This window comes from Cariama cristata, unplaced genomic scaffold (assembly GCF_000690535.1).
Source record: "Cariama cristata isolate BGI_N322 unplaced genomic scaffold, ASM69053v1 scaffold29168, whole genome shotgun sequence".
NCBI lineage: Eukaryota > Metazoa > Chordata > Aves > Cariamiformes > Cariamidae > Cariama > Cariama cristata.
In genome coordinates, this window is record NW_009632160.1 from 16,120 (window position 1) to 30,902 (window position 14,783).

The 14,783-nt window shown below is 34.7% G+C and overlaps 1 protein-coding gene across 1 annotated transcript in view; it reads left to right on the forward strand.

Moving 5' to 3' along the window:
• Positions 1–14,783, forward strand: part of LOC104166357 (tax1-binding protein 1-like) — a gene marked incomplete at its 3' end in the record, with an annotated part of 33,560 nt that overhangs the window by 13,568 nt on the left and 5,209 nt on the right. Inside the window, exons 2-4 of the mRNA XM_009706247.1 lie at positions 1,783–1,885; positions 5,156–5,343; positions 6,974–7,132. Of these exons, the coding sequence (XP_009704549.1) occupies positions 1,783–1,885; positions 5,156–5,343; positions 6,974–7,132 (450 nt within the window). The remainder of the gene's footprint in view (positions 1–1,782; positions 1,886–5,155; positions 5,344–6,973; positions 7,133–14,783) is intronic.

Here is a 14,783-nt window from a genome sequence, read left to right on the forward strand (position 1 = left end):
CCTTCAAATTACTGGAAGACCCTTCCTTGTTATTTCTGAGATATTTAACAGTGTGGGAATAAGAACCCCAAGAAATCTCATTTCATAAACATCTTTAAAGCTTCTTGTTAAGAGATACCATAGAAAACTTCAAATTTTGGCTAAGAATAGGCTTAAGATGTAGTAGGTGATTCCATTCTAGTGGATGCATCAAGAGTCTGCACTGCTTCTCTCTAATGAATCTTGCCTCAAAGAAATGACTGCAGTTAGCAAAATGAAAATTTCAACTGGTTTTGCTGTTGTTCATCCATGTTTTTTAGGAATATAAAAAAGACCTGGTCATCTCAGTCCAGTTCTTTTTTTCCAAATGTTAGCTTTTCCCACACTTTTTAATACAAAGTGAAGAAGTGTAATGGACATCTATGGAATAATGTATTCAGAGTTTTTTTTACTAATGCTAATTATTAATTTTCATACACGAAATGTGTGTCTGTATACATACGTAATTGCTATAAATTATACAATTTGCTATAAATAAAAAGTTCTGATGTTCTCTTTGCCTATTTAAACATCTGTTTTCTTTTTTAAAGTTGACACCTCCTTAAAGAAAACAGTTCTTTATGCTTTTAAAATACAGTATTGCAATGTATCCTTTATAAAGGAGGATTTGGTATGAACTTGAAGTTTAGAAGTCTTGTCTATTGAAATAATAGAAATCATGGTTGGTAACTTTATATTTATTTTTTTTTTGTGGTATTTTTTTCTTCTTCCTCTTAAAATGTTGTCTTATCTGATAAAAATTGGTAAACAATTTGTGCTCTTTCCTCTTCTTAACTCTTCCAAGACAGTATGCCCAGTTACTGTTAAATCATACAACACCTAACTTTTGACAAAGTTTTTGGTGGTTTTTTGTTTGGGTTTTTTTTTAGTCAGTGGAATAAAACAGATACATTTATTCTCCTTAATAATTAATATCTGTTGCTTTACAGTAGTTACTTTGAGTTTCAGGTCTAGATGCATGTATTTCAAGCTGGTTAGAATATGTTTCTTCAGAGGAGAGCATTTCTTACTGTACAGAACTGCGCTCTTATGAAAAGTCTGAAAGCAGATGTTTATTGAGTTAGTGGGAAGACTGCAGCAGCTTAGCTGAGTTAGATTTTGTGCAAATTTTTTTTTTTTCCTTGCAGACATAGTATGTATGTATGGGAGAATTAGCATTCCAGTGAAATGCTGATCTTTAGTATTGCAGAAGTTGTCCAAAATGTGCTAGTTTAGCCCTGTCAGATTTGGCCTTTTCAGTAGATGAGAGCACTGTTTCTTCTTTCCTCCTTTTTATTTTCTGATGAACCTGTTGGATTGTGGACACAAAATAGTCAGCATTGAAAAATAGTCAAAATAGTCGGCATAAGAAAATCTCACTATAAACTTCAGAATTAATCTTTTTGTATTTTTAATATAGTAATGTGTATGTTTATAGAAAAAAGAAAATGTTCCAAATAGTAGTTTAATGTATAGTGAAAACTGTCTGGTGTTTTAATTTATATAGACCCTTTTATTGCCTTAGACCCATTTATTGCTTTAGGTAACAAGCTTAATAAAATTCATGCTAAATCTTTGACATGCTTGTTAAAATATTCCTGATTTGTAAACATTGTTAAGTATCTTTTTATTGCATGTTGAAGCAGAAATATGCATATTACAGTACGTTGTAAAGGCCAGACCATGATATCTTAACTGTGTATAACAAATTCTTCTGCTTAATGTTTTCTCTGTCTTTTTTTGTTGTGGTTTATTTTATTTTAGGTTGGTTGGAGTACTGCAAGAGACTATTACACATTTCTTTGGTCACCTATGCCAGAAAATTATGTGGAAGGATCAACTGTTAACTGTGTGCTGACTTTTCAAGGTGAATATAAAGCAGTATCTACCTGTATTTTGCAGCCTACACAACTTTTTAAATACTTACCTGCTCATGACATTGCTGAGGATTGAATAATAGTTCTAGACTTTTACAAACGTAAATTGGAGGAGAATTTTTCACACTTCACTGGGTGAAGTTCAGTCTTATTTTAGGTGTCAAGAAAATTGTAAGGGGAAGCGTGTGACTTACGTTTTTACATAGTAATGGGCAATATTAATGACAGATAGAGAAGCTTAGCTGAAAAATGCTAAAATACAGAAAATTACTTTGTTTAATCATCAGCAGCGCTTTTTAATCTTGGCATCTCAACACATTGTGTCTTTACATTGTCTTTAGTCTCTGGACTTTAAACATTGCTGTCATTGTAGAGCGATTCTTGTCAGAGTAAATAATGTAAATGAAGGTTTGGTGAAGATTCAGAATAGTCAGAGTTGCAGAGGGCCTTTTGACATTGAGGAATTGATGAAAATGAAGTTTTTAAAAAAAGAATTAAGAACAAAACAAAAAATGTTATACCACTGTACAAATCTATAATATAACTGTATTTTCAACACTGTGTGGAGATCAGATCCTCTCCCTCCTCTTTGCAATATCAAAAAAGATCTGGTAGAACAAATGAACAAAGCGCAACAAGGAAGATGAAAAATTAAGAAATAGCTTCTGTATAAAGGTGTGGAGTTACAAAGATGGGAGCCATACTCTTCTCATTAAATATGAAAAGGGACCGTGGCCATGGATTGTGGCTTGAGAGGTTTACGTCTGGCATTAGGAAGAACTTTTTTACCCAGAGGGAGTAGAACAACACTTGAACATGTATCCCTGGTTTGGAAGGATGGGAATTCCACGCGGTTGCTTAGACACAGTCACGGTAGTCTGACTGGTGCTGACAACAGTCTCTTGAGTGGGAAGCTGGACTAGGTGACCTTCAGAATTTCCTTCCAGGGTTTTCAGCCTGGGAAAGGGAAAGGATGAGAAGTGACTGAGGTCTCTAAAATCAGCTACCCATGGCATGAGTGGATTATCCATTGTTCCTATTTAAAGAAGTAGGAGCTAGTGAAGTACGCTACCGAGTGACAGGTTGAAAATAGAGATAGAGATGATACTTATATAACACAGTCAATGTGCAGAACTTCTTGCCACAAGACATTATGAATGTCAAAAATCTACACACGTTCAGAGTTGCATGTAAAAAGAGCACCTCTATTAAACTTGTTTAATGCTTTTCTGATTACTAATAGAATTTTATGTACCATCTTATGTTCTTTTTTGGTTCCCAGACTTGGCTTTAGTCTTTGTGCCTGTCTATTGCTTAAAATATATAGAAAAAAATAATAATTGAAGTCCTGAAATGACTACTGTCTTAACTTAATTGTCTTGTTAAAACTGCAAATGATAGTTGCAAATAGCGATAACTTTCATGAGTCCACTGTTCTTTCTGTTAAGCTGAGTCATTTTTTTCTGGTACTTTTGATGATGATGACGTCCATGTGATCTGACCATTTTATACCCTTGAAATCTATGAAAAGTATGTGTGCTCTGTAGGAACTGAAAGGAAGTCGTTAGTTTCTTTTACAGTTACCAAAAATTCACTGAATGAATGAAATTGGGTTGGACTGAAACTAGAAGTGACCTGGAAACTTAGGACTCTACATGCCATTATCAGTCCTTTGTACTTTACCACATATGAAGAGACCTGGTAACTCTGTCCCATCTGTTACATTCCATGCTGACAATCCTCCACTTTTATAGTGCTGCCAGATTTAATCTCCATTCAGATAGTCTCCCAGTTGTGTTTTGCAAGATATTTTAGTGCTGTTGAGATGAGATCAGTAGAGCTTACAGGAGCTTAATTAACTGAGATAAGTAGTAAATGTTGTACAACTTGCTTTAAATACTTACTTTTTTTTTAAAGATCAAGTAGGTGTGCGCGAAGAAAATAATCAGGAATCTGTTCTCTCCAGTACATGTTAGGTACAAGAGAAAAAACTTTAAGTAGTTATCAGTTTGTCTGAAGCAATATTAAAACTTGCTGGAGCTGCAAAGTAGATTGTTCTGAATTCATTTCTGCATAATGTCACCATGTTTAAGCATTGAATCAGCTAAATTGAACGGCAATGCCATACAGGAAAGTGTAATCATGTCCAGAAGAACAGAATCCTCAGGTTTTGAGATTGAGGTACTATTCCCTGAGCTACAGTTAATAAAGTATAAGAGTAATGGAAACATGAAGTGCTTGGTACAAGAACTATCCATATAGCACAGGTAATGTTTTACCATTTTTAGGAAAAGTAGCTAAGAGTACTGGGAAAAGTCTTCCAGGAATTTGGAATAAAAGTTGGTGAATAGAAATTAATGATAAAGTTAGAAAGGGGGCAGGTTGAATTGTGGTGAAATATGAACAGAAATGAGTGATGTCACCTGCTGAATTGAACATTAGCCGAAGATTTATTATCCTAGTATCATACTGAAGCTGGCTAGGGTATCTGATAATTAAGTGTTCAGTTGAATAGTCACTCAGAAAGTCGTCTTAAATAATTTGCTGGGAGCATGTAGTATTACATAACTACAAGAAACATGATTTATTCTTACCTTGCGAAGTCCAGAATATTTATTTTTTTTTTAAATTAAAAAAAAGCCGTTTCTTAAACTCTCCTGCCCCCCTCCATACTTGCAGCTTGTGTCATCCATTCAGAACTTTCCTGTGCTTTGGCATTTAAAAATAGCAAAAGTAAATTGTGGTTACTCCACCAAAAAAAAATGCAAAAAATATTGAACCTGGTAAAGTTGCAGATGTCCTGTCACTGCGTGTTATTCTGTCTTTGTCTGTTGTCTTTGGTTGTATGGGTATAACAGGGCCAAAAATTTGCTTACTTTTTGTTCTGTGATTGTACAACAGTTACATAACAATGTGGTCCTGATCCAGCTTCAGGGCATCTGATTGCTAATGATTGTATCTGTTTCATAAATATATAAACAGCAGCTATTACCTAATGTATATAAGGTAATGTGTACATATAGCACGTATTACCTGACACTGTTTTGACGTTTGTCTTAAGAGGTAGGAGAAATTGTTGGGGGTTGAAAGTTACTAAATAGGATGACTTTTCCTTTCTGCGGTTTTGGTGATTTGTCTGTGCCTTACTGAGGTAATGAGCATGAAATTCCTAAGTCAAACATGATCGGATAATCTGTTTCCAGATGGAGACTTTTATGTTTATGTAGAATGTTTCTTCAGATATGAATTTATTTTGATAGGATATTATCTACCAAATGATGATGGAGAATTTTACCAGTTCTGTTACGTGACTCATAAAGGAGAAATCCGTGGAGCAAGCACACCTTTCCAGTTTCGTACCTCTTCTCCTGTTGAAGAATTGCTCACTATGGAAGATGAAGGAAACTCTGATATGTTAGTGGTGACCACAAAAGCTGGACTACTTGAGGTTTGAGTCAACAATTCTTAAAGTGTTATCGACTACTTATTTTTTTGTGCATACATATACACATACATTCACAGGTATTGAAGAACAAACAAGGAGAAAAAAACCCTACATATGTATGTGTAATGTATGTATTTCTGCCTTGTTCTCCACTATTTGATTGGAGTTCAGAACATTTGCTGGTCAAATAATTAAAGATTTTAAACTGTTTACAGGTATGGTATAGCATTAAGCATAGGCTGGGAAACCATAAGAGAGTAGATGGTAGCCCATCTCTCATGTCTGTACCCTCCAACTAACTGAAGGGGGGAACATACCCTTTCTGTGAAATGGTGCTCGTTGTAAGAAAAACAAATTACAGAGCCAGTATACTTCTATTTGTGCACAAGTAAAGAGCCCTGGAAACTAAGCTGAATAATTGCAGGTGCCTGAGTATATTAGAATAGCTCCTGTTTTATTTAAAGCAGTGTTCTATGTCATGTTCCTTGTTAGATGGATGTGGTTAGACTTGTATGCTTACATCCAGAGTCAAGATGTTTCCATTTGCTTGTTGATATTTTGTAGGCTGAAAACTACTTAAAAAAACCCCAACCAACCCCCAAACAAACAAAATAAAAAATAAACCCAAAACCAACTTAATTGAGCAGTTTTTCAATAAGCAACTCATACAGTACAGTTTCCTTACCTTGCCATCAGGTGTCTTATCCTTTTGTCAGTTACGTCTAGGCACATACATGCTGTTTATTTGATTTACAGTTCTCAAAATTCAGGGATAAGAGACTTAGTACAGAGATACATCTGGGATATTTTTGCTTTTCAGATATGTACTCATAGTACTAAAATTAAAGAAGGAATTTTTCAAATGTTCTTATTTATCTTGGTTCATAGAATGGTTTGGGTTGGAAGGGACCTTTAAAGATCATCTAGTCCAACCCCCCTGCAGTGAGCAGGGACATTTTCAACGAGATCGAGTTGCTCAGTGCCCCGTCCAACCTGAGCTTGAATGTTTCCAGGAGTGTAGCATCTACCACCTCTCTGGGCAACCTGTTTCAGTGTTTCACCACCCTCATTGTAAAAAATTTTTTCTAGTCTAAATCTACCCTATTTTATTTTAAAACCATTAGCCCATGTCCTGTCACAACAGGCCGTGCTAGAAAGTCTATCCCCATCTTTCCTATAAGTTCCCTTTAGGTATTGAAAGGCCGCAGTTCATATGCTGATCCTTAGTTTTGTGTGTGTTCATTTTTTTTAGTGAAATTCCTCAAACATTGCTTTAGAGAGTGTGTGTGGGTCTCTACACTCAGCAGCCGTTTTTTCACCAAACTGTCATCATAATTAGCTCCTCCATAGTTGTTGTCACTTGGGAACAGTAAAGGCACTTCACTTAAGGAAGGAAAACTTGAGTATAAATCAAGACACTGCAAAGTGTGCTGTCTAATGGTAATGTAGTACTATTCAGTTAAAGCAATGAAACTTCAGAAATTTGGGAATAAGGGGAAAACTGGGAAATAACCTAGCTAGGGGGCAGACATTTTGTACTTCTGCTCAAATACTAGAGTAATTTGTTATCCACTTATTTGTTAGGAATGAAGGGGGGAAAAATTACCAAAACCCAGTGGTTTTGTTTTTACAGTTTAAAATTGAAAAAATAATAAAAGAAAAAGAAGAGCTGTTAAAGGTAACTTCTGTTCTGGAAAAGGAAACGGCACAACTCAGAGATCAAGTTGAAAGACTGGAAAAAGAACTTAACCATGAAAAGCAGAGATGTGACCAACTGCAAACAGAGCAAAAGGTTAGTTGTTTGACTGATTAAAGCTGACTCATAATGTCTGTAATCCTCCTTTTTCAAGAACCAGTTAAACTGTGTGAAAATCGGCTGTCAAAACCCCTCAGCAGTTGGACAGACATTTACACTAGAATAGGTCAGTTCCTATTAACCTCCTGCCACTATTCCTCTTACGTCGTAAAATGGTTAAAATATTTAAGGCTTTTGGTACCAGGCTTGGTAAGATAATCGATGACAACTGTTACCAGATGTTTGACATTTAACTCTGGAATTCGTAGTGGAAAGTAGTTGATAGTTTAAAGTTTTCTTACATTAACTTAAAATGGAGGAAGGCTTTTCAAAAAACTCCCATTAAGGAATAACTACATAAAACACAGGGTAATGAAAATGGTAAAAAATTTTGTTATTAAAAGCAAAGATCAAGACTTCAACAGAGAATACTACTGCCAGGGCATACAAAGAGGGAAAACTAACTAGTCACTTCTCTAAAAGGCTTCACAAAGGTCTGAAGATTTTTGAAGGGAAGAGAAGAACAAAACTGAAAATCAATTTACAGTGTTAATTCATAGTGAAAATATAAATCCAGCCTAAACCAGCAAGCCTAATTTGGAATTCTGTACATGGTAAGGAGGGAATCTAATATTATAAAAAGGCACGAAAAAACTTAGACCTAATCTATTTTTAAGCTACCGCTTTTTAAAAAACAACTTTTAGGAGAAGATTAAAAACATGTGGGAGGGAGGTGGTGACATGGACAAATTTGAAGTAATGAAGCCTATATAATCTAGCTGTGGACAGCAGTTAATAGGCTATTTCTAAGTACTAGTATGGATATGTCAACAGTTCTGCATGATACACCTTTAATAGGAATTTGTTGAGGGAATTTAAAACTGTTGAAACTTTCTAGTTTACTTTTGAACAGTCATCATGAAAAGGACTAGAATATTGGGTAAGAAAAAAAGAAAAGAGAAGATCTTGCTTAGAAAATTTTTTCCTGTAAAAGAATGATTTTATTTGAAGTACATGGGAGAACTAGCTTAAATCAATGAGGTGAGAATTAAATACTTAAAAGTAGGGATTTGCAGAATCATAAGCTTGGTGAATAAATCTGAATGAGCTACATAGGTACCTTTCACTGTCACTTGAGATTCTTACTTAAAAAAATGTTTGAAAGTAAGCTGCCAGTTCTAATCCAACTTAGCTTTACAGTACTGTTTTAGAACAACTTGTCAAATGGGTTTTTGATGGCTGTCCAGCAAGGATACAGTTAGACTGTGTAGGAACAAAATGTCTTGATACTTTCTCACATTTTACTGTGAATTTCTATAAGAAAAAATAATTTTGCCTTTAAGATACCAGAACGTAGCAATTAGAATTTAATTTCAGGAATGTTTGCTTGTGTTTTGTGTTGTGTGTGGTTTTTTGTGTTGTGGGGTTGGGGTTTTTTTGTTGGCTTTTTTTGTGGGTGGGGTAGTGGTTTTTTGTTTGGCCTTGTATTTTGTTGAAGTGATGATGCATTGTGAATAACTTCTCAGTTGTGTTTAGCTGACCTATAAGTAGATGTCTGAGGCTGATGCAGCTCTTTACCTGTCTAGAATACTGTGGAAGTTTTCTAACTCATGCAATTATTTTTTGTCTCTTAAGTCTTTGACACTCTCTTGTTTTACATCTTTTATGTTCTGTTCTCTGTTTCTCACTTGTTTAAAAAATGAAACAAATCTGCTGAGTTGGAAAAATCTTTGATTTGTTTATATACATAAGCATAATATAAATGGAGTGTTACTTTTGAAAATTAAACAAGCATCTACTAAATCAGGTGCAATAAGTTAACTTTTTCATCATCAGAAAGTTTATTAAACATACTTTATATGTGGCTTTCTCTGTGAACTTTGCAGTCTTAAATATGACTTACTTTCTCGCCTCCCTACCCCAATACATGAAATACAGCAGTGGGTCAAGGGATTACATGATTTATCTTTGCTGGGAACGCATACAGTGTGTTTAAAGGATTGATTTAAAGATTCCTGAGTAGTAATTATGCAGCACTTGATTGGATTGCAGTAGCTTGGTTTTATTTTCCTTGTGGTTTAAAAAACAAAACACAAAAACCAAAGAAAAAACACCCACACAAACAACCCTGCAAAATACAGCCCCCCCAACCCATAAAACAAACCCTCCAAAACCATTCCCCCAAACTCCCCCCAGCTGTCTAGTCAACTTCATGTGATGTGAATAATTGTTATTGCCAATAAACCTAAGCAATGCGTTAACTTGGATTTTTTCTTTTTTTACGTAAGACTACAAGAGATAACCTTGAAATGCTAAGTAATCAAAATATACTTCTGTTTTATGTAACAGCAGAATCGTCACCTGTGCTTAGTATAAGCTAGGTTGTTTTGATTTGGCTTATTGGGGTTTTTTGCCTTTAAGTAACAGAATGGTTGTTTTAACTAAGTAATTCTGTGGGTTTTTTACTTTCTTCTTTTATTCCTAGTGTTCTTTTGTCACATACAGGTGGATTTTTAATTATACTCTGAACTTTTGATATGTAAATAGATAAGAGTTGATGAATTTAAAATTTGTATTTTTTAAAATGTTTGACTTGGGTTAAGGTTTAACTATTTGGAGTTCTATTAAAAAAAAAAACCTCTTTCAATATACTTTAGAGCATATTAGGCTAAAGAAAAACAATTAATAAAACAAAATAGCCCAAATAAGAAATATAATTATTTTAAGCACTACATATCATTACCTTTGTAGTTTGAGGAAGTTATAAGTGATAGAGATCTTTATTTCTGTTAAAGCTAAGCTACATTTAACCCATGTATAATCTCTTAACAATGTAGTAATTTTTTTTTTCCTTTTTGCAAGTACTTCCATCAAGAAGTGCACAGATAATATTTCTGCTTGTCCAAAGAGCCCTCTAAAAACCCACAATAACACAAAGTACTCTGTTTAGAAAGCAGCAAATGCATGAGCAAAGGAAGTGGATATGTCTTCAGAGATGCATGCATTTGATTCTAGTTGAGTGCAGAGCTCTCTACGCAGCTAATGTATTGGCAACTACTATTTGTTTATTAAACATTTGTATTGTGATAAGGGGGCCCTGGAGTTATGAACCCTTTATACAAAATACTTGTCAATCGGCCTCTTTTTGAAAAAACTTACTCAGTTTCTTTGGACCAAATCATTTGCGTATCTGAGCTCGTGTCTTTGTCTTTTGATCAAATACATTATTAAGCTATCTTATATTTTTATAGTTGAATTGAACAGAATGTCGATGGTGTGATTAGGGGTTGTAGTACATAAGTTATCTTACTGTGGTACACTGTAACAAATAGAAGGTAGATTAATGATGAAAAGTTCCGATTTATAATATGAAAATGTTTTCTTAAAACACCATTCTCTCAAATCCTCTTTTTTATTCATGTTTATTTGTATGCATTTAGGCTACTTTCCTCTTTTTGGTATTGATTTTTATTGGTCCTTTGTTTTCACAAATAGCTCGGGAGTAGTTTGGATCATTGAGAAATTTCTGTAGAAACATTGATTTCTTAATATAGACAGGACGGTTGTTGACAGACAGTGTCACAGCTATATTAGTGTTTCCAATTAGTGTTTCCATCCCACTCTTGATTATTTGATCTCTCTTCCACACCTAGTTACTCTCATAGAATTCTGGGCAGTGGAATTGTTGTCTTCTGTGGCTGTTTTTTGCCTAGTTAGGATGCTTTGTAAGTGGTCCTTTAGAGGCTCTTTGGGGAAAATATTAGGAAGAAGCAAGCTAGAAATACTGTTCAGGAGATACACAATCATTTGTTGCCCTTTTAAAAGATAGCCATCTCTCTTCCTACCAAGGGTAGGAGGAACAAATTCATTCAAGACATAAAGTGATAGTGTGCTGTTAGAAACATCACTGTTTTTGAAACATAGCTTCTAATGCATGTTACGGCACTGTAAGTCACTCAAGGCTTCAATTTTTTTAGATTTGGATTTTTTTTTTTCAGTATTTTGTGTCATTGGAGTAAAAAATAGGTATTTTTAATTTGTATTCAACACATTAATGGTTCTGCAGGCATAGTTTTCTCAGGTTGTCATTGCCGCCATCACAGAACAAGCGTGTTTGCAAGACACATAGCTCTGCGCTAGTCAGTGTTTGTGCTCAGAGGGAGTGTGCTCTCCAGCCCCACAGTTTTTAGTGCACGCTTCACATGTTATGATTATTACCCTTAAGTTGTGTTAATTGCCCTACCCTGCCAAAGCTTAAGATATTGGGACAAATTAGGTTATCTTTTCCTCTTCTCTTATCCAATGGCTGCTTAACGCAGTATGTAGTTCTGACAAGATCAGTTTAGGGAGGGGAGAAGTGACTATTTCCCATTCTCCCCTTTCTTCTCCTGTCCTCTCAACGTGCACACTCCTTTTAGTCTTCTGAAAAGGGCTGTATTTTCAGTTACAGGAAAATACAGTATTCCTCTGCAGCATTTTTCATGCAAGTTAAACCATTCCTAAACTTTTTTTTCTCCTGTATGACATTAAATTAACTCTTACAGAGTGTGAAGGTTTAACTTAATCTGCTGTAACTCTGTGTGGGAATTCAAAGTAAATGCGAAATTACTTGAAATGTTCCAGAAATGTCGCATCTTTTTCTTACAAATTTCTGTTAGTGTTTCAGGGTTAATTTGTTTTTACTGGGATGAAGTTTCCTGATAGCATACTTTTATTTAGAATCATGCTATATATACAGCTTGCAACTCTTGCAACTGTACTAATACGACACTGTTAAAATAATGATGTAATTACTCACTATGATTATTTTGCTTAAGAAGATGACACACGATACATGGTCGCCAGAACTGTTTCAGGTTGCTTTCAACATTTTGACTTTTTTCCTTTTTCCTACTGAGATAACTTTTTTACTGGTACATACTGAAGTATGTTAAGTCACATTAGTAAGCTGCTTTTATTTGAATGTATTTTTTACTTGGAAAAATGGAACAACGTGAATCAAAAACTTAAGGTGTTTTTACCTAGAAAATAATTATACAAATATTTCTAATATATATCTTACACATTATGACTATAAAAATACATACCTGTATAAATGAAAAGAACGCATGCTTTTTGGTCTTTGTGTTGCCAGTTTCGTGCGTACTTAAACTGCGTGTAAGCTCTCTGGCAGCAGTGCACTTGCCTACTGTTTTAAGATTTAGTATTTCTGTGCTGAACGACAGAAACATGCAGTAGTCGTTGTGTCAGTCTTTCATCGGTAGCACTTCTGACACTCCGCAGCCATTTAATTTTGTGAACACAGGTTTTGTATGCTTTTGTAGAGAACCGAGCTTGCAAATGATGCTTTTGCAATCATTTGTCTCCCTCTGGTGGGAAGAGAGTACTTCTGAACTGAGTTCTTTAACGTTGCAATGGTGACAAGTCTTACTCCTGTGACAGTAGTTTCTGTAAATGTTTAACCTGAGTCAGAATCAAGAGACTTGCAGATTACTTGCGCGTTCTTTGATCCTGCGAACATTTGAATATTGTTTCTGTTATGGCATTGGCATAAATTGAGGCAGAAGTGAATTTACTGACTTGATAAACTTGTTTCATGCTTTTTGAAAGTTTAGTTCACCATTTAACTTTTAAAAACTGGGCTATTTCATCTATCTGGTGGGGAGTTTTAATAGGACATCCATTTAAATCCACATTCTGCTGACAGGTTCTACCTGCACAGTAGCTTTATTCATTGGAGAGTTTTATTCAAATATCAAGGATTCATTTAAATTGGCTTTTGATGCCATTTTATAAGGAGAGTTTTGTTAGGTAGATAGTGACAAAATGCTGTTTTGCGGTGTGATGTGTCAGCAGTACAAGTGCTCGGTTTGTACTGCATGCATAAAAGCAAGTGAATCAAGTGTTTCTTCAGTGCCCCTTTAAATCAAGCTATGTTGATACTGTTTATGTATGCTGCATGTCTGAAAATCTGATTGTCAGGGAGATGTTTTGTTTAAAAAACCAAACCAAAACAACAAAAAACTCCAAAACAAAAAACAAACAACCCAAACCAAAACAAAAAACCAACCAACCAACCAAACCAGCCAAAAAGCAAAACCCCAAACAACAACCAAAAAACTAACCCCCAACCCAAAAAGCAAATACACAAAAACCCACATAAAACCCCCCAAACTCCATGTAAGTAATGATTTAAAGGTACAAATTAAACACTCAGAATTGCTCAGGTTGGCACCAGCAATTATAGCACCCAAGGGTGCCATAAACATCCGATGAAGAGAAAACCCAGTTTTATTGTTTTAGTGACTTCTATGTATGAGTATTTCTTAACTGGCTAATTGAAATTGATTTCACTAGATAATTGAACAGAGTCATCTGAGATATTCTGTACTTCAATTCAAATTAGGTATTTGTGAGAATCACTCTTTGCAAAAGTGATAGTTTATAGTGAAATTAAAGGTGTTTTAAGAAGTGAATGTTCTGAAATGTAAATGCATGCTGCAAAATTGTAATGTGTAAATACTTCAACTGCTTCCTGCGAGAACTTGCATGGCTGTAGTCTTTAAGACAGTAATTGAGTGACTGATGTTACTTAGATGAACTTTTATGGAGTTAGGCCTTAGTTTTGTAGAGTTTTGATCTATTTAACAATGTTAGTTGAAGAGATTAACACAATTAAATTACTGCTACTGTGATATTTTTGGTTTTTGGAATAGAGAGAATTCGATGTTTTTAAAGCAGTATTTCTATTGCCAGTCATAGTCACAAAGATAAAAGCTTAATATAATTGAGTTTATTTGGAATTGATTTACTGTTTAACTTTACTGAATGCTTAAATTTTATTTTAGAAAGAAGAATTACAACTTGAGGTTTCCTTTCAGAATATTCAGGCTCTGTGTTATGAGCACATTCAGATTTTGCAGTGGCTGCGATCGTACTATATTATGTTCATCATTTCTCCTCAGAGGTCCTTTAAACAGAGTATGATGTCAGCCAAGTGTTTTACATGATTCTGTTGGAACTGCTGTGATGTCAATGGGATAAATAGAAGGCTCCTGCAGATAATTCATCTAGGTCCCCTAAATTCTCTACAGGATATGAAGCATAATGGTTCCCCTGACATTAAATTATATATAGATAAATCAATCCAGCTGAAAGGTGCTGCTGCTTTTTTTTTTAAGTATAAATTGCTTTGTATTTGGTGAATTGACCTCTTTGGTTTCAGAGTTGCATAGGTTATTTTTAACCTTTAATTCTTCTTCATTACAATGTATGCTTTCTGTGAAAAATAAAGATTGCAGATAATAGCCGTTAATGAAAGGTAAATTCTTTAGGTGTGGAATGACTTTTAAAAAGTGGGTAGGGAGTTTTACATGTTACGAAAAGAGAGAATGAAACATAAAAATAACATGCTGACCATTGCTAGATGGTCAAGATGTCCCAGCTGGAAATAGTCTTGGGTTGTATTTTTCAAGTATTTTATTCTGTTGGATCTCTCTCTGCCTTAAATATGTTTGAAAAATGTGTTGTGTTTGTTGATTCACAGGAAGGGATGTCTGTACCACTTTGCTTCCATTAACCAGACTGTGCTCTGAAATGTTTTACTGGTGTTGCAAAAATCCATTAGAAGTAAGAAAGAAGTAGGGAA